This window comes from Neocloeon triangulifer, unplaced genomic scaffold, assembly GCF_031216515.1.
Source record: "Neocloeon triangulifer isolate White Clay Creek 2 clone unplaced genomic scaffold, ASM3121651v1 ptg000011l, whole genome shotgun sequence".
In the NCBI taxonomy this organism is placed as follows: Eukaryota; Metazoa; Arthropoda; class Insecta; order Ephemeroptera; family Baetidae; genus Neocloeon; species Neocloeon triangulifer.
This window is the reverse complement of record NW_026775553.1, coordinates 3461666-3487933: the sequence shown is the minus strand read 5'-3', so window position 1 is coordinate 3487933 and position 26268 is coordinate 3461666. Positions and strand designations below refer to the sequence as shown.

The following is a 26268-nucleotide window of genomic DNA, read 5'->3' as shown; positions in this document are numbered from 1 at the left end:
AGTTACATTTAAACTTTCAGCCACTTCCAAGCACTCTCTCCATTCGTTCAATTTCTGTTTTAATTCGTAGCATTCAGAATCAAACCACGGTTGACTAATCCGTTCAGTTTGCCTACGAGGAATGTCGGCCTCTTTCATAATATTTATCATATTTTTATAAAACTCTTCAACGTCCCCCTTTTCCAGATTTGTTCTTAGAATATTTTTATATTTAGTCTCAATAAGCTCTTTAAGTATGTTTTCATCTAATTTAAAATTTTTCTTATTCAAAGACATGTCCCCATTTCTGTTCTTTTGTTTTGTGAAATTAAATTCTATTGAAATAAAATTATGTTTTCTTATGGTTGGGCAAATTTTAAAATTTTCGGTGTAAATTTTTGGCCCTTTGAAGATTAAATCAAACACACTATGACCATTACTACAGTCGTAGGTACTTTTATATGGATATTCATTTACTATTGTCAGACTGTTTTCCTCAGCAAAATCAAGCAGCGAGTCAATTTTTCTGTTTTTAGTATCCAGTCGGCAATTAAAGTCTCCAGCCAAAATGAAATTTTCAAAATTTTCAACATATTTAAGGATTGAGAGAAGTTCATTAGTCACTGTTGTCAGGTGAAAACGTTAATGACTAATATGTCCTTTTCCCTATGTTTAAGGACTTATATAAGGACTTTTTAGTCTTTTTCCAAAGAAAAAGTACTATAATAGTCCTTTTTTCAAAAAGTAAGGACAATCGTATAAAACTTAGAAGTCCTTTTAATAATTTTAAGGACTTACTTTTGTCCTTATTCTCGGTTTAAGGACTAAAAAGTAATTTAAAAGGATTCTGATAAACTCTTTTAGTCCTTTTCCACAACTTCAAAAAAATCATTAGTCCTTTTTCAGAACTCTGCAAATTTTTATGGTATAATTTTCCATTTCCTGGGTAAAAGAAATATTTTCGTTTGGCTTGTTTTTCGCAAAGGTGATGAAAAAATTAAATTATTTAATTTAGTTCCATATGAAATACTCAAAATTTTCTTTATTTTTCTTTTTAATTTCACAAAATACATTTCAAAAATATACATTTGGATTATTTAATAAATTAAGAAGACCATTCCTTAAATAATTACAATTTTTATCATACAGAAAATTATTATAGAGCATATATGCTATAGTAGTCTAATATTATACTACTATAAATTAAATTCGTGCAAATTTGGTGGCTCAGCAATAAGGTTGAAAATTTTATAAAGAGGATACTGCAATGAGGACAAGTTTGCAGTGACAAATTTGCTAGTGGTGACACAATTTTTTAAGTGCCTCACTGCACCACCTGATGGTAATTTAAAGCATTCATCAACTAATTTAACTTCCTTTCCGATGAAATATTTTTGGTTAAAAAGTTTTACATAATACAACACTTTTGAGAATTTTTTTACATCATTCTCTAAGTAACAAACATAGTATGAGCACGTTTTTGTTGCCCGCAAATATGATTCCGAGGTATACATAATGCCTTTAATTTTGGCTCGCAAATATAGCTCAATATTAAAGACATCTGTTTGCAAGGCATTACACAGTTTTATAATTTGCAAGCAGACTTGGTCTTCTTTGGCTATTACCTCAAAGGGGATTTTCGCTCCTAAAAATGAATACTTTTCTGGCTGTAAATCTTCTAATGCATATATATGATTAAGCGTATATAAAGCTGAATGGATTTGGCTTGTATTCACTAATTCCAAAGCAATATTATTTTTCCCCTGCACTGAGGTTCTCATTGTGCCATTTGCATTTTCAAAAATAAAAGTGCTAGACGCCCATAAAGGTCCAATATGCTCCACAGAATTTGTGTAATGCAGAAGCATGTGTAAATTGAATGTCTCTTCTAATCTGCCATAAAGTGAACCATACTGAGAGCAATAGTCATTTAATAGTTTATTTGACAATTGTAAATCAGCTTGTGATACAACTGATTTGTCCAATGTATAAATAGCTTCCACTAGCAAGGCGTGGTGTAACAAAAATTTGTCATTTAAAATTCCTTTTAAACACGGCAACGAATAAAAGAGAAGCCAATTTCTATATTCACTTGCTTTCCAAAATGATATATCATCCAATCCTCTTGGCAGCCGAGTTACAAACGATGGAACTCTAATTTTTTTTATTCTTTCATCTACAAGATGAGACATAAGGCCAATGTAAAAGGGTTTTGAGTGATTTTGAGAGTTCAAAATATGCTTTGTCCATCTCTTTGTCACTCCAATGAGGCAAGAATGTAAATAATCTGGAGAGAAGCTATTTATAACATCAAAGTGTGGTAGCATTACAAACGGGCAATGCCCTTTCACACCTTTTTCATGTTCAGGATGCGCTTTTCCTTGTTTAACCCTTTCCTCTCGAGCAGCACCAAATAGTAAATTTGCTTGCTGAATAGATCTTTCCCTTGATCGTGTCAGTGGTTTTCGCAGTCCGCCATACTTTTCATAAGGATAGAGTTTACCTGGGCCTTGTCCCTCTCCTCGACTTGTACATTCAATTTCACAAAATGAGCACCCATATTCTGCATTATAAAAATTCATGTTCATTAAAGGTGCTCTTGCTTGAGCATCAACAGTGCTAGATACAATGAAGAGCCTTGATTTTATATCAGTCTTAGTAAGAGGGTGTCTCCAGGTGAACCCTTCGGTACCTAATGTAAGCATATTTTCTGCGAACGGAATCATGTATCTTAGTAGATTTGGCTTATTTGGAGTGAAACAAATGCTGACAAGAACAATAAATTTTGATCTTAATTTGGGTGGGATATTTCCAATAGCTAAAAAATTTGGCCAAAATTGTTTTTTGTTGCTTTTTGCAAATGGAAAACCATCTGTGTTGTGAATTAAATAGAGATCATATTTGCTTGATTTCTCTATCCTCTTGCTTACAATACCATCCATCACGTCAGTGATTGAAGAATTTAAATTCGAGTTTAAATTATTGTCATTTTTTTCAAATAATGTGGCCAGACCTCTACATTCAAACATATGTCTGATTATAGTTTTAATGTCATTTGTGACACAAACTGCAGGTGATTGTGAAGATTCACATTTTGGACATATTGTAGTTTGCTTGCTTGTAAAAGGTTCATAGCACCTTGAACAGGAATATGAAACTACAGGAGTCTCATTTCCCGGAGTTAGTTGATTAATTATTTTGAAAAAATTGTGCTTTGAAGAGGGAAATATACACGGTTTAGGCAATGCATCAAAGAAAAGTGAAATAATCTCCCCCAAGGCGGATTTTGGAAGCGAATGCTTTTTGTATATAGTCACAAGCCGTATCAAAGTTTCGATTAAAGTCAAGTCACAGCCAGCATATAAGGGATCTTTCAATAGCAATTCCTCTGCTAACCTTTGCAACTCATCAAAATCATGTAAAGTATTCTGCCCACTAATATTCTCACGATTCGCGTAGTTAGCCTCTTCATCGTCGCTCTCAAGGGGTTCATCCTCACTCATGATGTAGTCCAAGAAATCTTCTTCACATTCCAAATTTGATGCCAATGAGGTGTCGACGTCGACGTCAAATGGCTCTGCAGCTAGATATCAAAATAAAAATAATCAATAAATTTTCATGAGCTCCAAATTCTAATTCAAATAATTAACAAACAAAAAACAGTACTAGGTTTTAAATTGGAATAAATAAACTTACAAATATGAGATGCTTCATGGTCTTCCACTTCCAATCTTGTGTCACTAGCAGAAGTCCCGCAGAAACTGTCTGAGCTAGAATCGTCGGAATTTATTTAGATAGATAGAGTATTTATTGAACACAACTAGGTGTACAACGGGTGTCTAAAGCTAATTTGTCTTCCTAAAATTAATTTTACAATTAAGCTTGTTTCGATAATTATTACAAAGTACAAAATTAGTTAATTTTGATTTTTGCAGCCTCTCTTAGGCTTAGTTTTCGTTCATTACATTCAAGAATATGATATTGTGAACATTTCTTACCGCAGTGCTTGCATTCACAATCTATTGTCGCTTGAGAATGAAAATTTTTATTCTTACAAAATAAATAGTGGTACCCGTGACAGGCAAATCTCGTAAACACTTGGCGATCACTGAACATTGCACATTGCCAATTTTTATTCTTCATAGTTTCTGTCTCGTAGAACTCATCACATATCTCAAGTTTGTTTAAATATTTAGACACACAAAATTTCTGGAATGCTTCAGTTTCAGTTAGAGAATATTTTACCTGTAAGTCCGATACAAAGAGATCAGTGTCAACTAATTCATACACAAATCTAGATCTAATATACTTGGACAGTCCTAAAACTCTTTTTAAATATCTTGTTTTGACTTTTTCAAGATTTTCAAAATCAGTCTTTGTTAGGAAAGGCCATATTTCTTCAATGCCGTAGAACGCAATTGGGGAAATTTTTAGATCAAATAGCTTGTGTGCTGTTTCAATGGATAATTGTTTTAGTTCTCGTATATCGCTCATACAGCGGCTAAATGGACAAAATGAAATTTACAATTGAGACGTTTGGTTAGTTTGAAATTTTCAATATCAACGATTGGTCATTTCACGATTTACAGGCACGGGTGTTCTAATCGAGAAAAACAGCGTTATTTGTGTGTCAACGGGAAAGTGATTTTTGAGAGCGTCTAAAAAATGGAAATTTTGAGATTTCAAGGGTGGTCAGTCATGAAATCAGTTGATTTAATTATATTTATGCGCTAAAAGTGTAGGAAAAATCCGGATTTCCCGGAAAAGTGAGTTATAAGGAGGTTTGACAAAAAATTCATATCTCAGCTTCTAATTGAGATAAATTCAAAAATTTAAAGCGAAAATGCAGCTCAAGACATGCCCTTTCTCGGGGATGGGTAGGGATAATTTTCAAGGCCGTGTTTCTTAATGAGGGTGGGGTGATAAAAATTGAGGGGTTGTAAAACAAATGTTATGCAACTTGCAGAACGTTGGAAAAAATTACAAAGAAACCTCATCATATGAGACAACAACCCCTCATAGGGCGAATATTTCCTGCAACCTCCTGGTATTGAAAATAAATCCCCAAAATAGGTCCATTTTGGCCATATGAGACACATATTCAAGAATTAATTACAATACTAAGGGGTTGCAGGAAATATTCGCCCTATGAGGGGTTGTTGTCTCATATGATGAGGTTTCTTTGTAATTTTTTCCAACGTTCTGCAAGTTGCATAACATTTGTTTTACAACCCCTCAATTTTTATCACCCCACCCTCATTAAGAAACACGGCCTTGAAAATTATCCCTACCCATCCCCGAGAAAGGGCATGTCTTGAGCTGCATTTTCGCTTTAAGTTTTTGAATTTATCTCAATTAGAAGCTGAGATATGAATTTTTTGTCAAACCTCCTTATAACTCACTTTTCCGGGAAATCCGGATTTTTCCTACACTTTTAGCGCATAAATATAATTAAATCAACTGATTTCATGACTGACCACCCTTGAAATCTCAAAATTTCCATTTTTTAGACGCTCTCAAAAATCACTTTCCCGTTGACACACAAATAACGCTGTTTTTCTCGATTAGAACACCCGTGCCTGTAAATCGTGAAATGACCAATCGTTGATATTGAAAATTTCAAACTAACCAAACGTCTCAATTGTAAATTTCATTTTGTCCATTTAGCCGCTGTATGAACGATATTATAAGTGGCCAGCAATGCAGCTCTTGTTCTTTTTTCAATGTGCTTTCCAAAAGAGATTCCTGATGGTTGAAAAGTAACTCCTAAATATGTAAACTCAGCAACTCTCTTTATTTCAATTCCACCTAAATCTAGGCGGTCACTTAATGCATATTTTCCTAGACCCTTATTTCTAAATTTCATGAATTTGCACTTTTCCAAGTTAAGTTTCAAACTGCGTTTTAACAAAAATTCTTTCATTCTGGCTAAAGCAATTTTCAAGTCACTTAATTTTTCTGAGGTTAAAACAATATCATCTGCATAATAAATGGCTTTCACGTTTGGCAAATCTCGTAGAATATTATTTATATCAGCTAAAGAGTAATTGAACAGAAATGGGGACGTGCATCCCCCCTGTCTTACCCCATTTGATTGTGTAATAAGTTTTGATACTGTTACTCCATCTACTATTCTCAAGAAATTTAAGTCTAAGTTGTGAGCTAAATAATTTAACTCCGTGAACGTTAGCTTCTTGCTTTCTATTAACTTCTTAAAAATAAACGCCCTATCTATTGAGTCAAAAGCTTTACTTACATCCAAAAATAAGGCATATAAGGGTGATTTCTTCTTATAAACTGTCTCTTGAATGTTATTAACTAAGGACTTAATTGCCTGTAAAGTGGATTTTCCTTTCACAAAACCATATTGATTGCCTGGAATCTCGTGAATCAAAGATGAGTAGATACGTGCATGCAGTACACGATCTAACAGATTGTAAAAAGCCGAACTAATACATATTCCTCTATATGAATTTGTATTTTCCGCGTCCCCTTTTCCCTTATACAAGAGTTTTAGATTTGACTGCCTCCATTCCTCTGGACATGTTCCTAGCTCCAAGCATTTGGTGAAAAATTGCGTTATTTCGGGGAGTAAGGATTCAACAAGTAGTTTAATATTTTCATTCTTCACTTTGTCAGGTCCAGGGGATTTCCCGTTTTTCATTTTCTTTAATGCTAACAAAACTTCTTCTTCCATAATAGGTGAAAAATTTATATCATTTCTGTAATCTACTATCATCTCTTTCAGATTTAACGATTCATTTTCACTCAATTTTTTCTCGTTGAAAATTTTTTCAAAATTGCACTCCCATTCATCCATCATTATATATTGTTTGTATTGTAAAAACTTTTGCTCAACTTGAGAATTTTATAGCACTTATTCTGCTCCGCCTCTTTTAAAATGTCCAACTCCTTCATTTGCACAAAAGCGTTCTTCTTCATTTCACACACATTTTTGTAATTTCTTTTTAATGCGGTATAGTGCGGTAATAGAATCTTGATTATACTAGTTACATTTAAACTTTCAGCCACTTCCAAGCACTCTCTCCATTCGTTCAATTTCTGTTTTAATTCGTAGCATTCAGAATCAAACCACGGTTGACTAATCCGTTCAGTTTGCCTACGAGGAATGTCGGCCTCTTTCATAATATTTATCATATTTTTATAAAACTCTTCAACGTCCCCCTTTTCCAGATTTGTTCTTAGAATATTTTTATATTTAGTCTCAATAAGCTCTTTAAGTATGTTTTCATCTAATTTAAAATTTTTCTTATTCAAAGACATGTCCCCATTTCTGTTCTTTTGTTTTGTGAAATTAAATTCTATTGAAATAAAATTATGTTTTCTTATGGTTGGGCAAATTTTAAAATTTTCGGTGTAAATTTTTGGCCCTTTGAAGATTAAATCAAACACACTATGACCATTACTACAGTCGTAGGTACTTTTATATGGATATTCATTTACTATTGTCAGACTGTTTTCCTCAGCAAAATCAAGCAGCGAGTCAATTTTTCTGTTTTTAGTATCCAGTCGGCAATTAAAGTCTCCAGCCAAAATGAAATTTTCAAAATTTTCAACATATTTAAGGATTGAGAGAAGTTCATTAGTCACTGTTGTCAGGTGAAAACGTTAATGACTAATATGTCCTTTTCCCTATGTTTAAGGACTTATATAAGGACTTTTTAGTCTTTTTCCAAAGAAAAAGTACTATAATAGTCCTTTTTTCAAAAAGTAAGGACAATCGTATAAAACTTAGAAGTCCTTTTAATAATTTTAAGGACTTACTTTTGTCCTTATTCTCGGTTTAAGGACTAAAAAGTAATTTAAAAGGATTCTGATAAACTCTTTTAGTCCTTTTCCACAACTTCAAAAAAATCATTAGTCCTTTTTCAGAACTCTGCAAATTTTTATGGTATAATTTTCCATTTCCTGGGTAAAAGAAATATTTTCGTTTGGCTTGTTTTTCGCAAAGGTGATGAAAAAATTAAATTATTTAATTTAGTTCCATATGAAATACTCAAAATTTTCTTTATTTTTCTTTTTAATTTCACAAAATACATTTCAAAAATATACATTTGGATTATTTAATAAATTAAGAAGACCATTCCTTAAATAATTACAATTTTTATCATACAGAAAATTATTATAGAGCATATATGCTATAGTAGTCTAATATTATACTACTATAAATTAAATTCGTGCAAATTTGGTGGCTCAGCAATAAGGTTGAAAATTTTATAAAGAGGATACTGCAATGAGGACAAGTTTGCAGTGACAAATTTGCTAGTGGTGACACAATTTTTTAAGTGCCTCACTGCACCACCTGATGGTAATTTAAAGCATTCATCAACTAATTTAACTTCCTTTCCGATGAAATATTTTTGGTTAAAAAGTTTTACATAATACAACACTTTTGAGAATTTTTTTACATCATTCTCTAAGTAACAAACATAGTATGAGCACGTTTTTGTTGCCCGCAAATATGATTCCGAGGTATACATAATGCCTTTAATTTTGGCTCGCAAATATAGCTGGCATTATTTTTTTTAACGGGACCCACTTTTGGCATGGGGTCGGCGGATCTTGTTGAAAATTGGTAGTTTGGTTGCCCTTAGGGTGTAGACAAATAGCTTAGAAGGATTTTTGAAAATTCTCAAAATTGCCTATTTTACAGGGGCTCAAAGTTGGGGATTTTTAAAAAAGGTGTTTTCGAAAATCAAAAATATCTCAGCTCCTGCTGCAGATAGCGCATGTGTGTATAAAAAAAAAGTTGTAGGAAATTAGACGCCCTACAACTTTGCCATAGTAACCAAGGTCATAGGTCAAAGTTCAGGGTCAACTTTTTAAGCTTGAGTTTTTTGATGCGCCACCAAAGTACCTAGTACATAAAAATTTTTGATTCCATTATAGCCAAAAGTTGCTCTAGTTGGTAGTCAACAACATATTAAAATTTGGCGAGACTGTTTTTTTCCGTTTTCAAGATATTTTAGGTCAAAAGCAGAAAAACGTGGTTTTCCGAGCATTTTCCTACACAAATCAACATTTAACCGCCCGTAACTTTTTTCCTGCTAAAGTTACGCAAAAATGTATAATGACAAAAAATGATTGCCTTGACCTGTTCTTTCTAACCATGTATCGCACATAGTGACCAGGTCACAAAAGTTCATTGACCTCGGTGACCTGTGACCTTGCAAGTGCAAAACTGAATTTCAGATACTCTAATGTTTCTTTTCATTGAGGTGAAACATTTCCAGCAAATATTTTTGGAAAGGTCACAGGTCACCGAGGTCAATGACCTTTTGTGACCTGGTCACTATGTGCGATACATGGTTTAAAAGAAAAGGTCAAGGCAATCATTTTTTGTCATTACACATTTTTGCGTAACTTTAGCAGGAAAAAAGTTACGGGCGGTTAAATGTTGATTTGTGTAGGAAAATGCTCGGAAAACCACGTTTTTCTGCTTTTGACCTAAAATATCTCGAAAACGGAAAAAAAAAGTCTCGCCAAATTTTAATATGTTGTTGACTACCAACTAGAGCAACTTTTGGCTATAATGGAATCAAAAATTTTTATGTACTAGGTACTTTGGTGGCGCATCAAAAAATTCAAGCTTAAAAATTTGACCCTGAACTTTGACCTATGACCTTGGTCACTATGGCAAAGTTGTAGGGCGTCTAATTTCCTACAACTTTGTTTATATACACACATGCGCTATCTGCAGCAGGAGCTGAGATATTTTTGATTTTCGAAAACACCTTTTTTAAAAATCCCCAACTTTGAGCCCCTGTAAAATAGGCAATTTTGAGAATTTTCAAAAATCCTTCTAAACTATTTGTCTGCACCCTAAGGGCAACCAAACTACCAATTTTCAACAAGATCCGCCGACCCCATGCCAAAAGTGGGTCCCGTTAAAAAAAATAATGCCAGCTCAATATTAAAGACATCTGTTTGCAAGGCATTACACAGTTTTATAATTTGCAAGCAGACTTGGTCTTCTTTGGCTATTACCTCAAAGGGGATTTTCGCTCCTAAAAATGAATACTTTTCTGGCTGTAAATCTTCTAATGCATATATATGATTAAGCGTATATAAAGCTGAATGGATTTGGCTTGTATTCACTAATTCCAAAGCAATATTATTTTTCCCCTGCACTGAGGTTCTCATTGTGCCATTTGCATTTTCAAAAATAAAAGTGCTAGACGCCCATAAAGGTCCAATATGCTCCACAGAATTTGTGTAATGCAGAAGCATGTGTAAATTGAATGTCTCTTCTAATCTGCCATAAAGTGAACCATACTGAGAGCAATAGTCATTTAATAGTTTATTTGACAATTGTAAATCAGCTTGTGATACAACTGATTTGTCCAATGTATAAATAGCTTCCACTAGCAAGGCGTGGTGTAACAAAAATTTGTCATTTAAAATTCCTTTTAAACACGGCAACGAATAAAAGAGAAGCCAATTTCTATATTCACTTGCTTTCCAAAATGATATATCATCCAATCCTCTTGGCAGCCGAGTTACAAACGATGGAACTCTAATTTTTTTTATTCTTTCATCTACAAGATGAGACATAAGGCCAATGTAAAAGGGTTTTGAGTGATTTTGAGAGTTCAAAATATGCTTTGTCCATCTCTTTGTCACTCCAATGAGGCAAGAATGTAAATAATCTGGAGAGAAGCTATTTATAACATCAAAGTGTGGTAGCATTACAAACGGGCAATGCCCTTTCACACCTTTTTCATGTTCAGGATGCGCTTTTCCTTGTTTAACCCTTTCCTCTCGAGCAGCACCAAATAGTAAATTTGCTTGCTGAATAGATCTTTCCCTTGATCGTGTCAGTGGTTTTCGCAGTCCGCCATACTTTTCATAAGGATAGAGTTTACCTGGGCCTTGTCCCTCTCCTCGACTTGTACATTCAATTTCACAAAATGAGCACCCATATTCTGCATTATAAAAATTCATGTTCATTAAAGGTGCTCTTGCTTGAGCATCAACAGTGCTAGATACAATGAAGAGCCTTGATTTTATATCAGTCTTAGTAAGAGGGTGTCTCCAGGTGAACCCTTCGGTACCTAATGTAAGCATATTTTCTGCGAACGGAATCATGTATCTTAGTAGATTTGGCTTATTTGGAGTGAAACAAATGCTGACAAGAACAATAAATTTTGATCTTAATTTGGGTGGGATATTTCCAATAGCTAAAAAATTTGGCCAAAATTGTTTTTTGTTGCTTTTTGCAAATGGAAAACCATCTGTGTTGTGAATTAAATAGAGATCATATTTGCTTGATTTCTCTATCCTCTTGCTTACAATACCATCCATCACGTCAGTGATTGAAGAATTTAAATTCGAGTTTAAATTATTGTCATTTTTTTCAAATAATGTGGCCAGACCTCTACATTCAAACATATGTCTGATTATAGTTTTAATGTCATTTGTGACACAAACTGCAGGTGATTGTGAAGATTCACATTTTGGACATATTGTAGTTTGCTTGCTTGTAAAAGGTTCATAGCACCTTGAACAGGAATATGAAACTACAGGAGTCTCATTTCCCGGAGTTAGTTGATTAATTATTTTGAAAAAATTGTGCTTTGAAGAGGGAAATATACACGGTTTAGGCAATGCATCAAAGAAAAGTGAAATAATCTCCCCCAAGGCGGATTTTGGAAGCGAATGCTTTTTGTATATAGTCACAAGCCGTATCAAAGTTTCGATTAAAGTCAAGTCACAGCCAGCATATAAGGGATCTTTCAATAGCAATTCCTCTGCTAACCTTTGCAACTCATCAAAATCATGTAAAGTATTCTGCCCACTAATATTCTCACGATTCGCGTAGTTAGCCTCTTCATCGTCGCTCTCAAGGGGTTCATCCTCACTCATGATGTAGTCCAAGAAATCTTCTTCACATTCCAAATTTGATGCCAATGAGGTGTCGACGTCGACGTCAAATGGCTCTGCAGCTAGATATCAAAATAAAAATAATCAATAAATTTTCATGAGCTCCAAATTCTAATTCAAATAATTAACAAACAAAAAACAGTACTAGGTTTTAAATTGGAATAAATAAACTTACAAATATGAGATGCTTCATGGTCTTCCACTTCCAATCTTGTGTCACTAGCAGAAGTCCCGCAGAAACTGTCTGAGCTAGAATCGTCGGAATTTATTTAGATAGATAGAGTATTTATTGAACACAACTAGGTGTACAACGGGTGTCTAAAGCTAATTTGTCTTCCTAAAATTAATTTTACAATTAAGCTTGTTTCGATAATTATTACAAAGTACAAAATTAGTTAATTTTGATTTTTGCAGCCTCTCTTAGGCTTAGTTTTCGTTCATTACATTCAAGAATATGATATTGTGAACATTTCTTACCGCAGTGCTTGCATTCACAATCTATTGTCGCTTGAGAATGAAAATTTTTATTCTTACAAAATAAATAGTGGTACCCGTGACAGGCAAATCTCGTAAACACTTGGCGATCACTGAACATTGCACATTGCCAATTTTTATTCTTCATAGTTTCTGTCTCGTAGAACTCATCACATATCTCAAGTTTGTTTAAATATTTAGACACACAAAATTTCTGGAATGCTTCAGTTTCAGTTAGAGAATATTTTACCTGTAAGTCCGATACAAAGAGATCAGTGTCAACTAATTCATACACAAATCTAGATCTAATATACTTGGACAGTCCTAAAACTCTTTTTAAATATCTTGTTTTGACTTTTTCAAGATTTTCAAAATCAGTCTTTGTTAGGAAAGGCCATATTTCTTCAATGCCGTAGAACGCAATTGGGGAAATTTTTAGATCAAATAGCTTGTGTGCTGTTTCAATGGATAATTGTTTTAGTTCTCGTATATCGCTCATACAGCGGCTAAATGGACAAAATGAAATTTACAATTGAGACGTTTGGTTAGTTTGAAATTTTCAATATCAACGATTGGTCATTTCACGATTTACAGGCACGGGTGTTCTAATCGAGAAAAACAGCGTTATTTGTGTGTCAACGGGAAAGTGATTTTTGAGAGCGTCTAAAAAATGGAAATTTTGAGATTTCAAGGGTGGTCAGTCATGAAATCAGTTGATTTAATTATATTTATGCGCTAAAAGTGTAGGAAAAATCCGGATTTCCCGGAAAAGTGAGTTATAAGGAGGTTTGACAAAAAATTCATATCTCAGCTTCTAATTGAGATAAATTCAAAAATTTAAAGCGAAAATGCAGCTCAAGACATGCCCTTTCTCGGGGATGGGTAGGGATAATTTTCAAGGCCGTGTTTCTTAATGAGGGTGGGGTGATAAAAATTGAGGGGTTGTAAAACAAATGTTATGCAACTTGCAGAACGTTGGAAAAAATTACAAAGAAACCTCATCATATGAGACAACAACCCCTCATAGGGCGAATATTTCCTGCAACCTCCTGGTATTGAAAATAAATCCCCAAAATAGGTCCATTTTGGCCATATGAGACACATATTCAAGAATTAATTACAATACTAAGGGGTTGCAGGAAATATTCGCCCTATGAGGGGTTGTTGTCTCATATGATGAGGTTTCTTTGTAATTTTTTCCAACGTTCTGCAAGTTGCATAACATTTGTTTTACAACCCCTCAATTTTTATCACCCCACCCTCATTAAGAAACACGGCCTTGAAAATTATCCCTACCCATCCCCGAGAAAGGGCATGTCTTGAGCTGCATTTTCGCTTTAAGTTTTTGAATTTATCTCAATTAGAAGCTGAGATATGAATTTTTTGTCAAACCTCCTTATAACTCACTTTTCCGGGAAATCCGGATTTTTCCTACACTTTTAGCGCATAAATATAATTAAATCAACTGATTTCATGACTGACCACCCTTGAAATCTCAAAATTTCCATTTTTTAGACGCTCTCAAAAATCACTTTCCCGTTGACACACAAATAACGCTGTTTTTCTCGATTAGAACACCCGTGCCTGTAAATCGTGAAATGACCAATCGTTGATATTGAAAATTTCAAACTAACCAAACGTCTCAATTGTAAATTTCATTTTGTCCATTTAGCCGCTGTATGAACGATATTATAAGTGGCCAGCAATGCAGCTCTTGTTCTTTTTTCAATGTGCTTTCCAAAAGAGATTCCTGATGGTTGAAAAGTAACTCCTAAATATGTAAACTCAGCAACTCTCTTTATTTCAATTCCACCTAAATCTAGGCGGTCACTTAATGCATATTTTCCTAGACCCTTATTTCTAAATTTCATGAATTTGCACTTTTCCAAGTTAAGTTTCAAACTGCGTTTTAACAAAAATTCTTTCATTCTGGCTAAAGCAATTTTCAAGTCACTTAATTTTTCTGAGGTTAAAACAATATCATCTGCATAATAAATGGCTTTCACGTTTGGCAAATCTCGTAGAATATTATTTATATCAGCTAAAGAGTAATTGAACAGAAATGGGGACGTGCATCCCCCCTGTCTTACCCCATTTGATTGTGTAATAAGTTTTGATACTGTTACTCCATCTACTATTCTCAAGAAATTTAAGTCTAAGTTGTGAGCTAAATAATTTAACTCCGTGAACGTTAGCTTCTTGCTTTCTATTATATATATATTCTTTTATTTGAAACTCATTTGAGTACAACTTCAACTTAACTTAAAAAATTTTACAAAACAATTTTCAATGTGGTGCGCGACAAAATAAATTCAAAGTCTTTCACTTCATTTTTGAATAGTCATTAATACTAAGGATGCGATTTTTGCACTCGGCCAGGTGGTACTGGGTGCATTTCTCACCGCATAGCAAACACACGCAGGAATCACTTTCATCGAAGCACTGCTGTCGCTCGGAACTATTGCTACAGATTTGGTTGTGAAAACCGTGCATGGCATATCGACAAAAAACATGGCGTTTATCAAATAAGGGTTGTTTCCATACATCATTTCTCATTGCCGGTGTGACATTAAAGTTAACATTAAATCTAATGTCATGTTCAGAATTATAACTCTCAAGGAACTTTAAATAATTTTCAGTCTCCGGGAGATCGTTTTCTATTAACTTCTTAAAAATAAACGCCCTATCTATTGAGTCAAAAGCTTTACTTACATCCAAAAATAAGGCATATAAGGGTGATTTCTTCTTATAAACTGTCTCTTGAATGTTATTAACTAAGGACTTAATTGCCTGTAAAGTGGATTTTCCTTTCACAAAACCATATTGATTGCCTGGAATCTCGTGAATCAAAGATGAGTAGATACGTGCATGCAGTACACGATCTAACAGATTGTAAAAAGCCGAACTAATACATATTCCTCTATATGAATTTGTATTTTCCGCGTCCCCTTTTCCCTTATACAAGAGTTTTAGATTTGACTGCCTCCATTCCTCTGGACATGTTCCTAGCTCCAAGCATTTGGTGAAAAATTGCGTTATTTCGGGGAGTAAGGATTCAACAAGTAGTTTAATATTTTCATTCTTCACTTTGTCAGGTCCAGGGGATTTCCCGTTTTTCATTTTCTTTAATGCTAACAAAACTTCTTCTTCCATAATAGGTGAAAAATTTATATCATTTCTGTAATCTACTATCATCTCTTTCAGATTTAACGATTCATTTTCACTCAATTTTTTCTCGTTGAAAATTTTTTCAAAATTGCACTCCCATTCATCCATCATTATATATTGTTTGTATTGTAAAAACTTTTGCTCAACTTGAGAATTTTATAGCACTTATTCTGCTCCGCCTCTTTTAAAATGTCCAACTCCTTCATTTGCACAAAAGCGTTCTTCTTCATTTCACACACATTTTTGTAATTTCTTTTTAATGCGGTATAGTGCGGTAATAGAATCTTGATTATACTAGTTACATTTAAACTTTCAGCCACTTCCAAGCACTCTCTCCATTCGTTCAATTTCTGTTTTAATTCGTAGCATTCAGAATCAAACCACGGTTGACTAATCCGTTCAGTTTGCCTACGAGGAATGTCGGCCTCTTTCATAATATTTATCATATTTTTATAAAACTCTTCAACGTCCCCCTTTTCCAGATTTGTTCTTAGAATATTTTTATATTTAGTCTCAATAAGCTCTTTAAGTATGTTTTCATCTAATTTAAAATTTTTCTTATTCAAAGACATGTCCCCATTTCTGTTCTTTTGTTTTGTGAAATTAAATTCTATTGAAATAAAATTATGTTTTCTTATGGTTGGGCAAATTTTAAAATTTTCGGTGTAAATTTTTGGCCCTTTGAAGATTAAATCAAACACACTATGACCATTACTACAGTCGTAGGTACTTTTATATGGATATTCATTTACTATTGTCAGACTGTTTTCCTCAGCAAAATCAAGCAGCGAGTCAATTTTTCTGTTTTTAGTATCCAGTCGGCAATTAAAGTCTCCAGCCAAAATGAAATTTTCAAAATTTTCAACATATTTAAGGATTGAGAGAAGTTCATTAGTCACTGTTGTCAGGTGAAAACGTTAATGACTAATATGTCCTTTTCCCTATGTTTAAGGACTTATATAAGGACTTTTTAGTCTTTTTCCAAAGAAAAAGTACTATAATAGTCCTTTTTTCAAAAAGTAAGGACAATCGTATAAAACTTAGAAGTCCTTTTAATAATTTTAAGGACTTACTTTTGTCCTTATTCTCGGTTTAAGGACTAAAAAGTAATTTAAAAGGATTCTGATAAACTCTTTTAGTCCTTTTCCACAACTTCAAAAAAATCATTAGTCCTTTTTCAGAACTCTGCAAATTTTTATGGTATAATTTTCCATTTCCTGGGTAAAAGAAATATTTTCGTTTGGCTTGTTTTTCGCAAAGGTGATGAAAAAATTAAATTATTTAATTTAGTTCCATATGAAATACTCAAAATTTTCTTTATTTTTCTTTTTAATTTCACAAAATACATTTCAAAAATATACATTTGGATTATTTAATAAATTAAGAAGACCATTCCTTAAATAATTACAATTTTTATCATACAGAAAATTATTATAGAGCATATATGCTATAGTAGTCTAATATTATACTACTATAAATTAAATTCGTGCAAATTTGGTGGCTCAGCAATAAGGTTGAAAATTTTATAAAGAGGATACTGCAATGAGGACAAGTTTGCAGTGACAAATTTGCTAGTGGTGACACAATTTTTTAAGTGCCTCACTGCACCACCTGATGGTAATTTAAAGCATTCATCAACTAATTTAACTTCCTTTCCGATGAAATATTTTTGGTTAAAAAGTTTTACATAATACAACACTTTTGAGAATTTTTTTACATCATTCTCTAAGTAACAAACATAGTATGAGCACGTTTTTGTTGCCCGCAAATATGATTCCGAGGTATACATAATGCCTTTAATTTTGGCTCGCAAATATAGCTCAATATTAAAGACATCTGTTTGCAAGGCATTACACAGTTTTATAATTTGCAAGCAGACTTGGTCTTCTTTGGCTATTACCTCAAAGGGGATTTTCGCTCCTAAAAATGAATACTTTTCTGGCTGTAAATCTTCTAATGCATATATATGATTAAGCGTATATAAAGCTGAATGGATTTGGCTTGTATTCACTAATTCCAAAGCAATATTATTTTTCCCCTGCACTGAGGTTCTCATTGTGCCATTTGCATTTTCAAAAATAAAAGTGCTAGACGCCCATAAAGGTCCAATATGCTCCACAGAATTTGTGTAATGCAGAAGCATGTGTAAATTGAATGTCTCTTCTAATCTGCCATAAAGTGAACCATACTGAGAGCAATAGTCATTTAATAGTTTATTTGACAATTGTAAATCAGCTTGTGATACAACTGATTTGTCCAATGTATAAATAGCTTCCACTAGCAAGGCGTGGTGTAACAAAAATTTGTCATTTAAAATTCCTTTTAAACACGGCAACGAATAAAAGAGAAGCCAATTTCTATATTCACTTGCTTTCCAAAATGATATATCATCCAATCCTCTTGGCAGCCGAGTTACAAACGATGGAACTCTAATTTTTTTTATTCTTTCATCTACAAGATGAGACATAAGGCCAATGTAAAAGGGTTTTGAGTGATTTTGAGAGTTCAAAATATGCTTTGTCCATCTCTTTGTCACTCCAATGAGGCAAGAATGTAAATAATCTGGAGAGAAGCTATTTATAACATCAAAGTGTGGTAGCATTACAAACGGGCAATGCCCTTTCACACCTTTTTCATGTTCAGGATGCGCTTTTCCTTGTTTAACCCTTTCCTCTCGAGCAGCACCAAATAGTAAATTTGCTTGCTGAATAGATCTTTCCCTTGATCGTGTCAGTGGTTTTCGCAGTCCGCCATACTTTTCATAAGGATAGAGTTTACCTGGGCCTTGTCCCTCTCCTCGACTTGTACATTCAATTTCACAAAATGAGCACCCATATTCTGCATTATAAAAATTCATGTTCATTAAAGGTGCTCTTGCTTGAGCATCAACAGTGCTAGATACAATGAAGAGCCTTGATTTTATATCAGTCTTAGTAAGAGGGTGTCTCCAGGTGAACCCTTCGGTACCTAATGTAAGCATATTTTCTGCGAACGGAATCATGTATCTTAGTAGATTTGGCTTATTTGGAGTGAAACAAATGCTGACAAGAACAATAAATTTTGATCTTAATTTGGGTGGGATATTTCCAATAGCTAAAAAATTTGGCCAAAATTGTTTTTTGTTGCTTTTTGCAAATGGAAAACCATCTGTGTTGTGAATTAAATAGAGATCATATTTGCTTGATTTCTCTATCCTCTTGCTTACAATACCATCCATCACGTCAGTGATTGAAGAATTTAAATTCGAGTTTAAATTATTGTCATTTTTTTCAAATAATGTGGCCAGACCTCTACATTCAAACATATGTCTGATTATAGTTTTAATGTCATTTGTGACACAAACTGCAGGTGATTGTGAAGATTCACATTTTGGACATATTGTAGTTTGCTTGCTTGTAAAAGGTTCATAGCACCTTGAACAGGAATATGAAACTACAGGAGTCTCATTTCCCGGAGTTAGTTGATTAATTATTTTGAAAAAATTGTGCTTTGAAGAGGGAAATATACACGGTTTAGGCAATGCATCAAAGAAAAGTGAAATAATCTCCCCCAAGGCGGATTTTGGAAGCGAATGCTTTTTGTATATAGTCACAAGCCGTATCAAAGTTTCGATTAAAGTCAAGTCACAGCCAGCATATAAGGGATCTTTCAATAGCAATTCCTCTGCTAACCTTTGCAACTCATCAAAATCATGTAAAGTATTCTGCCCACTAATATTCTCACGATTCGCGTAGTTAGCCTCTTCATCGTCGCTCTCAAGGGGTTCATCCTCACTCATGATGTAGTCCAAGAAATCTTCTTCACATTCCAAATTTGATGCCAATGAGGTGTCGACGTCGACGTCAAATGGCTCTGCAGCTAGATATCAAAATAAAAATAATCAATAAATTTTCATGAGCTCCAAATTCTAATTCAAATAATTAACAAACAAAAAACAGTACTAGGTTTTAAATTGGAATAAATAAACTTACAAATATGAGATGCTTCATGGTCTTCCACTTCCAATCTTGTGTCACTAGCAGAAGTCCCGCAGAAACTGTCTGAGCTAGAATCGTCGGAATTTATTTAGATAGATAGAGTATTTATTGAACACAACTAGGTGTACAACGGGTGTCTAAAGCTAATTTGTCTTCCTAAAATTAATTTTACAATTAAGCTTGTTTCGATAATTATTACAAAGTACAAAATTAGTTAATTTTGATTTTTGCAGCCTCTCTTAGGCTTAGTTTACGTTCATTACATTCAAGAATATGATATTGTGAACATTTCTTACCGCAGTGCTTGCATTCACAATCTATTGTCGCTTGAGAATGAAAATTTTTATTCTTACAAAATAAATAGTGGTACCCGTGACAGGCAAATCTCGTAAACACTTGGCGATCACTGAACATTGCACATTGCCAATTTTTATTCTTCATAGTTTCTGTCTCGTAGAACTCATCACATATCTCAAGTTTGTTTAAATATTTAGACATACAAAATTTCTGGAATGCTTCAGTTTCAGTTAGAGAATATTTTACCTGTAAGTCCGATACAAAGAGATCAGTGTCAACTAATTCATACACAAATCTAGATCTAATATACTTGGACAGTCCTAAAACTCTTTTTAAATATCTTGTTTTGACTTTTTCAAGATTTTCAAAATCAGTCTTTGTTAGGAAAGGCCATATTTCTTCAATGCCGTAGGACGCAATTGGGGAAATTTTTAGATCAAATAGCTTGTGTGCTGTTTCAATGGATAATTGTTTTAGTTCTCGTATATTATAAGTGGCCAGCAATGCAGCTCTTGTTCTTTTTTCAATGTGCTTTCCAAAAGAGATTCCTGATGGTTGAAAAGTAACTCCTAAATATGTAAACTCAGCAACTCTCTCTATTTCAATTCCACCTAAATCTAGGCGGTCACTTAATGCATATTTTCCTAGACCCTTATTTCTGAATTTCATGAATTTGCCCTTTTCCAAGTTAAGTTTCAAACTGCGTTTTAACAAAAATTCTTTCATTCTGGCTAAAGCAATTTTCAAGTCACTTAATTTTTCTGAGGTTAAAACAATATCATCTGCATAATAAATGGCTTTCACGTTTGGCAAATCTCGTAGAATATTATTTATATCAGCTAAAGAGTAATTGAACAGAAATGGGGACGTGCATCCCCCCTGTCTTACCCCATTTGATTGTGTAATAAGTTTTGATACTGTTACTCCATCTACTATTCTCAAGAAATTTAAGTCTAAGTTGTGAGCTAAATAATTTAACTCCGTGAACGTTAGCTTCTTGCTTTCTATTAACTTCTTAAAAATAAACGCCCTATCTATTGAGTCAAAAGCTTTACTAATTACATCCAAAAATAAGGCATATAAGGGTGATTTCTTCTTATAAACTGTCTCTTGAATGTTATTAACTAAGGACTTAATTGCCTGTAAAGTGGATTTTCCTTTCACAAAACCATATTGATTGCCTGGAATCTCGTGAATCAAAGATGAGTAGATACGTGCATGCAGTACACGATCTAACAGATTGTAAAAAGCCGAACTAATACATATTCCTCTATATGAATTTGTATTTTCCGCGTCCCCTTTTCCCTTATACAAGAGTTTTAGATTTGACTGCCTCCATTCCTCTGGACATGTTCCTAGCTCCAAGCATTTGGTGAAAAATTGCGTTATTTCGGGGAGTAAGGATTCAACAAGTAGTTTAATATTTTCATTCTTCACTTTGTCAGGTCCAGGGGAATTTATTTGCAAATCCAATAATCTGATGTTTGTTCGTATATTCTGAAATCAATTAAAGACATTTGTAAATATATAGTATTCAAAGTTAAGGGCGTGGGGAAACAAATTCATATTGAATTGTGCTTCAATTTTTTACATATGTACCTTTGCTATGCAGAGACCACTCGAACGCGGTCTTTTCTCTGGAGGTGGCATTGTAAATAAAGAATGTGTGGTCAATACCGATATTCACACGCAAAGTAGACAAAATTAATATACTTAATTTAAAAATATCAGTAGAGATCGAGATTTACGTGCTTTTTTTCGTTTTTCCATAACAAAATAACATACCACGCCCCCTTTTGCGGTTTGACGTTGTTGGCTTTTGATAACCGGTTTTCCAGCAGGGGCCTTGAAATTTTGGTAAATCTTACTAATAACTTCAAAATAATGTGAGCCAATTGTGATAAAAATGAAAGAACAACGTTTATATTCATCTTAAATGTTATCTAGGGTTTTAAACGGCACAAAATAACACTTCAAAAACTGTAAAAAATCGCGGTTACGGTTCATTTTTATACCGATTTGTTACTTCCTCCAAGGGAAAAAAATACCAACGTGATGCATTAAATGATAACAACAATAAAATATGTTTTCAAATATAATTTAAAATGCTGCTTAGTATAAAATAAACAAGTTTAAATTTTGAAAAAAAATTAAGTTATTTAACATCAACCATGTTGCTTTATGCTGAATCGCAAATTAAGCTGGTAATTTTGTTATGTTGGCAACTATCGACGCCATGACCATGCTCAACAAAAAATTTGTTGTGCACCTCCTCTTCCGGTGCAAACCAATTTGTCACAATCGTCAAAACAATAATTTTCCACCTGAAATCGATTATTTTGTGGTGAAAAGGGTCACCCTGAAGAGTTCGATGTGTCTGAAAATCGGTAGTCAAGAGCCCAAATATTTGGGCAGCTCAAGGACGCGGAAAAAGCAGCGTGATCGCCTAAAAGTGAAGCGCTTTAGTTTGGGCAAGTTCCACACCGCAGATCACATTGAAATCCGTGTATTTCATCTTTTATTCAATTGAGCAGCCCAAAACGATGGAAAATCCAAAGGCTTATTGGGTTAGAGTGAAGTTTAAAGGTTACGAAGAGGACTACTCTTCTGATGATTTGAAGGAACTCTCAGGAAAGAAAATTGGATTTTCGCTCAAAGGCATGGCTGTGCGTGTCGACAACTACCAAGGCCACATCATTGCTTTTGCAGGTACTTATCTTTTGTTTTCAGTGGCTTGTAATTCCTTTGTTTTATTTAACTTCTTAGTTAAAATAAGTGAAGTTTATTTTTCTTAATTTTAGAGTCACAAGAACAACTTGTACGAGATTTTGGCAGCCTTGGCCCCAAAAAATTGCTTTATTTTCCTCCAAAAAACCCTAAAAGGCAGCCAAAAAAGAATCTTCTCTTGGAAGAATTCCTTTCTCCAGCGTCTGAGAAAAATGCAAAGAGGACCAGCCAACAAAAGAGGAAAAACAAAAGCATCCAATTACAAAATAAAAAACAGGTATTTTTTATGACAAGAGAGAATTAAAATTTTGGAGATCTGTAATTTAAAGAGTATTATATTACTGGTTTGAAATGTGAATATCTGTAATATTAACTAGAAATTTATTTAATTATACTTAGGTGAAGAAACACGTGGTGAATCAAATTGATCATGATAATTTGCACCTTCAAACATTCGTCACTAACTCGGCCAATGAAAGACCAACTGAATGCAGCAAGCAAAGAGAATCAGCTTCTTCCATGATGACCGAATTTGAGAAATACAAGAGCTTTTATGAGAAGTTTCATGCTGCTGGACAACTAGGCGGTAAGTTAAATAATGTGATTTTTTAATTTCTTCAGATTTATAACTCGTTATTTTAGAAAAAACGCCTGCAAAGGATTCTTCACAGGGGATGCCCGTTAAGACTGCCAAGCCTACAAACACTGATATAGTGTATGAAACTGAGTCAGAAGGTATAAATATTTTGTCTGTTAAAGGATATTTATGTATTGAATTCTTTTTCAAGGAGTCGTATCTGATTCAGAAAGTGAATCTGGTGCCCCAACTATATCACCAGTTAAGCAAAGTGCTCCTGAACAGAACATGATGCTGGAAAATTGCGATGATGAACAAGAGCAGGAAGAATCTCACCACGATGAAGAAAAGTCTACCCACGATCAACAGGGGGAAGAGGAGGAGGAAGAAATTCGTCCAATACGCTCAAGGTATGTTATTTTATTGTAGGGAATTGATAAAGTTTAATTTTTTTCATCTGAAATAATTTAGAGACGAGGACGAGATTTTAAAAGCATATCGAGACAACAGTGAATTCCAATTGAAGTGGACCCTTCTCCCTGAAGATCAAAAAAAAGATGTAAGTATATTATTAATCATAAAATATTTGAACAAAAAATAATTTTAAAATTTATATTTCAGTTTTACGTTTATAAGGAAGGATCAAAAGAGGTGTGGCTCCAAAAAAATGGCGTCAGGAAAGCAAAGAAATCAAGTGGAACGCCTTTTGAGCTGCTCTCTAGCCTCGTGAAGCTCGGTTACAAGCGAGATGCATTGCGGAAATGCACACTTGATGGTTCAGCAAGGGGCGGAAAAGGAAGAAGGCCATGCCTTCACAAGCCAGCTTTAAATGCAATATTTAGTAAGCTAAATTCTTCAATGCAAAATGTAAATAAATAACTGAAATGTGTCACAGAAATTGTTCGATCAGTTGCAACTGATGTTCAGGAATCCAAGAAAAAGATTTACCGGAAAGAAGAGGATCAATCTGCCACTGCCAAGTCACCAAGAGGACGGAAGAAAAAGTCCTGGAGCAAGATGATGGACTTGGTTGTTGTTCTGAAGTATGCTGATGTCTGGAAGGATGAGTTCATCGAAGAGAAAAATCTTCGCAAAATGGTTGTGAAGATCCTGAGCAACATCAGAAACACTCCAAAAAGGAAGACAAGCAGCAACCCATTGTAACGTAAATGTTACCATTTGGAAATAAACAAACTTCATTATTTCCAGAAAGAAAATTGTGTTTCTTTTATAATCAGCACTGCTTCGGTAAGGAAAACACTGGTTTAGGAGGGTCGTGTGTCTAATTTCGCCTTTTTTCCCTGAGTTGAAGGCCATGGCATCTGCACATGTGCCGTGGAGGTCACCACAAGGGTACGCTGCCCAGCCACCCATAAATTGTGGCCCTTCTTACGGACATACAGAAAATAGAGCAAAATTCCATCATCCAGCATGGCCCGAAGGAACTCCACCCACCCCCGGACAGGAGATGGCGCCAAACCCTCTGCAAAATGGAAACAATGGACCAGTTCTCAACTCAGGAGGTTTTGGACAGACTTACGCAGGAGGTCCGGCTCCTCCGGGAGCTGTAGTAACGTTGGAGGAAATCATTCAGCGTGTTTTCCAGCATGTCACGCTGCAATTCTCAAATCAGCTCAAAATTCAGAATGACCAACTTGGCGAAATGTTCAGTAAAACAGTATCTTTGATGCAGGAGGAATTCGAAAAGGAACGTTTGTCCTGGAAGGAGAGAGATGAGAAGCACGAGGCTAAGCTGAGGGAGCTTGAGCGGAAGGTCCTTTTCTACGAGAAGAATGCAGAAAATGAGTCGAGCGGTACAGATAACAGACGGAGGCAATTTCACGGCAGGTATCAGAGAGGTTATTATCCACCAATTGCTCCTCTGACAAAGGCTGATGACACACCCTGCGTGAACCAATACATCGATCGCTCTGCCCAACTCGATGAGGCCCTGAAGAATGATGAGTCGCTCGCAGTGGAGGGAGCCAAGGTCAAGTTTGTTGAACATCAAGGGGTCAGTCTACTGGATGCCAAGCAAGAGATAAAGGCACACGCCATAGCCTCTGATCTCTGGACCAGCATGGGGGCTGCACAAGAGGTTACGGCGGCGGTGGGCAAACCGAAAGCTGAGCCGGGAAAGACTGAAATAGGCGGAATCATCAGAGAGAAGACTGAAAAGTACGGTACTGTGTTTCACGTGGTAACTAAAATGAGGTCCCCCCACAAGTTGCACAAAGCACCTGAGCCTTTCCTAAAGGGAGTGAAGACTGCATTTGCTAAGCTGGCCCAAGTCATTCGAGAGGAAGAGATTGATGAGATTGCAATGACCTACATGTGCAGTGGCATGGACAGGCTGCATCGCCTCTGGGTCTTGGACACTCTGTACGAAGAACTTCGAGATGTCCCAGTCACTGTTCATCTGTACAACAAGTATATCTCCAAACGCTGGGGAAACTGTGGAAATTTGTTCAACCCAAAGGAGGCCGGAGAGGAAGAAGAAGAGACTGGAGGGAAGCCGGATGACGAAGAGCAGCTAAATGATGCCCCTAATTCGCAGACTGTTGCACCCAGGGAGAGAAGCAAGCGCAACTGTGGTGCTCGTGAGAAACTTTCTTTATAGATTTCCCTTGTCGAAACAGCGACGTGAGTAACTTAAAATTAGGGCTTTGGAATTGTGAAGGGCTTACGAAAGCATATGAATCTCCGATTGCAACAGAACTGCAAAATTATGATATTCTTCTTTTCACGGAAACATTTTTAAAGAAACCACTTCACATTCCTGGTTTTTATTCAAGGCAAGTTTTAGCTTCACAAAAGGAGGCAGGGCGACCGATGAGGGGAATTTCCGTGTATTTTAATTCCAGGTTAGGAAATTTACTAAATGTGAAATATTTGGAAAACTTCATAATTCTAAATTTTGATGACATTACAGTAGTAACATGCTATTTAAATCCGAAGATACGTTCTACAACAGTGACTAATGAACTTCTCTCAATCCTTAAATATGTTGAAAATTTTGAAAATTTCATTTTGGCTGGAGACTTTAATTGCCGACTGGATACTAAAAACAGAAAAATTGACTCGCTGCTTGATTTTGCTGAGGAAAACAGTCTGACAATAGTAAATGAATATCCATATAAAAGTACCTACGACTGTAGTAATGGT

At 34.8% G+C, this 26268-nt stretch overlaps 5 protein-coding genes across 5 annotated transcripts in view; 2 read left to right on the top strand and 3 right to left on the bottom strand.

Annotated features, from left to right (window-relative positions):
- Positions 1-26268, top strand: part of LOC132196209 (piwi-like protein Siwi) — a 49183-nt gene that overhangs the window by 11942 nt on the left and 10973 nt on the right. The gene's annotated exons all lie outside the window — the stretch shown is intronic.
- Positions 996-4382, bottom strand: LOC132196119 (uncharacterized). The gene is made up of 2 exons (XM_059618542.1): positions 3676-4382; positions 996-3562 (listed from the first exon to the last, which is right to left on the bottom strand). Exon 2 carries the CDS (start codon positions 3480-3482, stop codon positions 1176-1178), a length of 2307 nt encoding a protein of 768 aa, XP_059474525.1. The 5' UTR covers positions 3483-3562; positions 3676-4382; the 3' UTR covers positions 996-1175.
- LOC132195889 (uncharacterized) lies at positions 9611-12765 on the bottom strand. The gene is made up of 2 exons (XM_059618174.1): positions 12059-12765; positions 9611-11945 (listed from the first exon to the last, which is right to left on the bottom strand). The coding sequence occupies exon 2, from the start codon at positions 11863-11865 to the stop codon at positions 9838-9840; it is 2028 nt and encodes a 675-aa protein (XP_059474157.1). The 5' UTR covers positions 11866-11945; positions 12059-12765; the 3' UTR covers positions 9611-9837.
- Positions 16817-21561, bottom strand: LOC132196059 (uncharacterized). Its single transcript, XM_059618448.1, has 3 exons — positions 21548-21561; positions 19497-19570; positions 16817-19383 (listed from the first exon to the last, which is right to left on the bottom strand). The coding sequence occupies exon 3, from the start codon at positions 19301-19303 to the stop codon at positions 16997-16999; it is 2307 nt and encodes a 768-aa protein (XP_059474431.1). The 5' UTR covers positions 19304-19383; positions 19497-19570; positions 21548-21561; the 3' UTR covers positions 16817-16996.
- LOC132196210 (uncharacterized) lies at positions 22074-24523 on the top strand. The gene is made up of 10 exons (XM_059618709.1): positions 22074-22270; positions 22334-22508; positions 22601-22803; positions 22926-23112; positions 23169-23261; positions 23315-23513; positions 23575-23662; positions 23725-23944; positions 23999-24263; positions 24313-24523. Exons 2-10 carry the CDS (start codon positions 22343-22345, stop codon positions 24335-24337), a joined length of 1446 nt encoding a protein of 481 aa, XP_059474692.1. The 5' UTR covers positions 22074-22270; positions 22334-22342; the 3' UTR covers positions 24338-24523.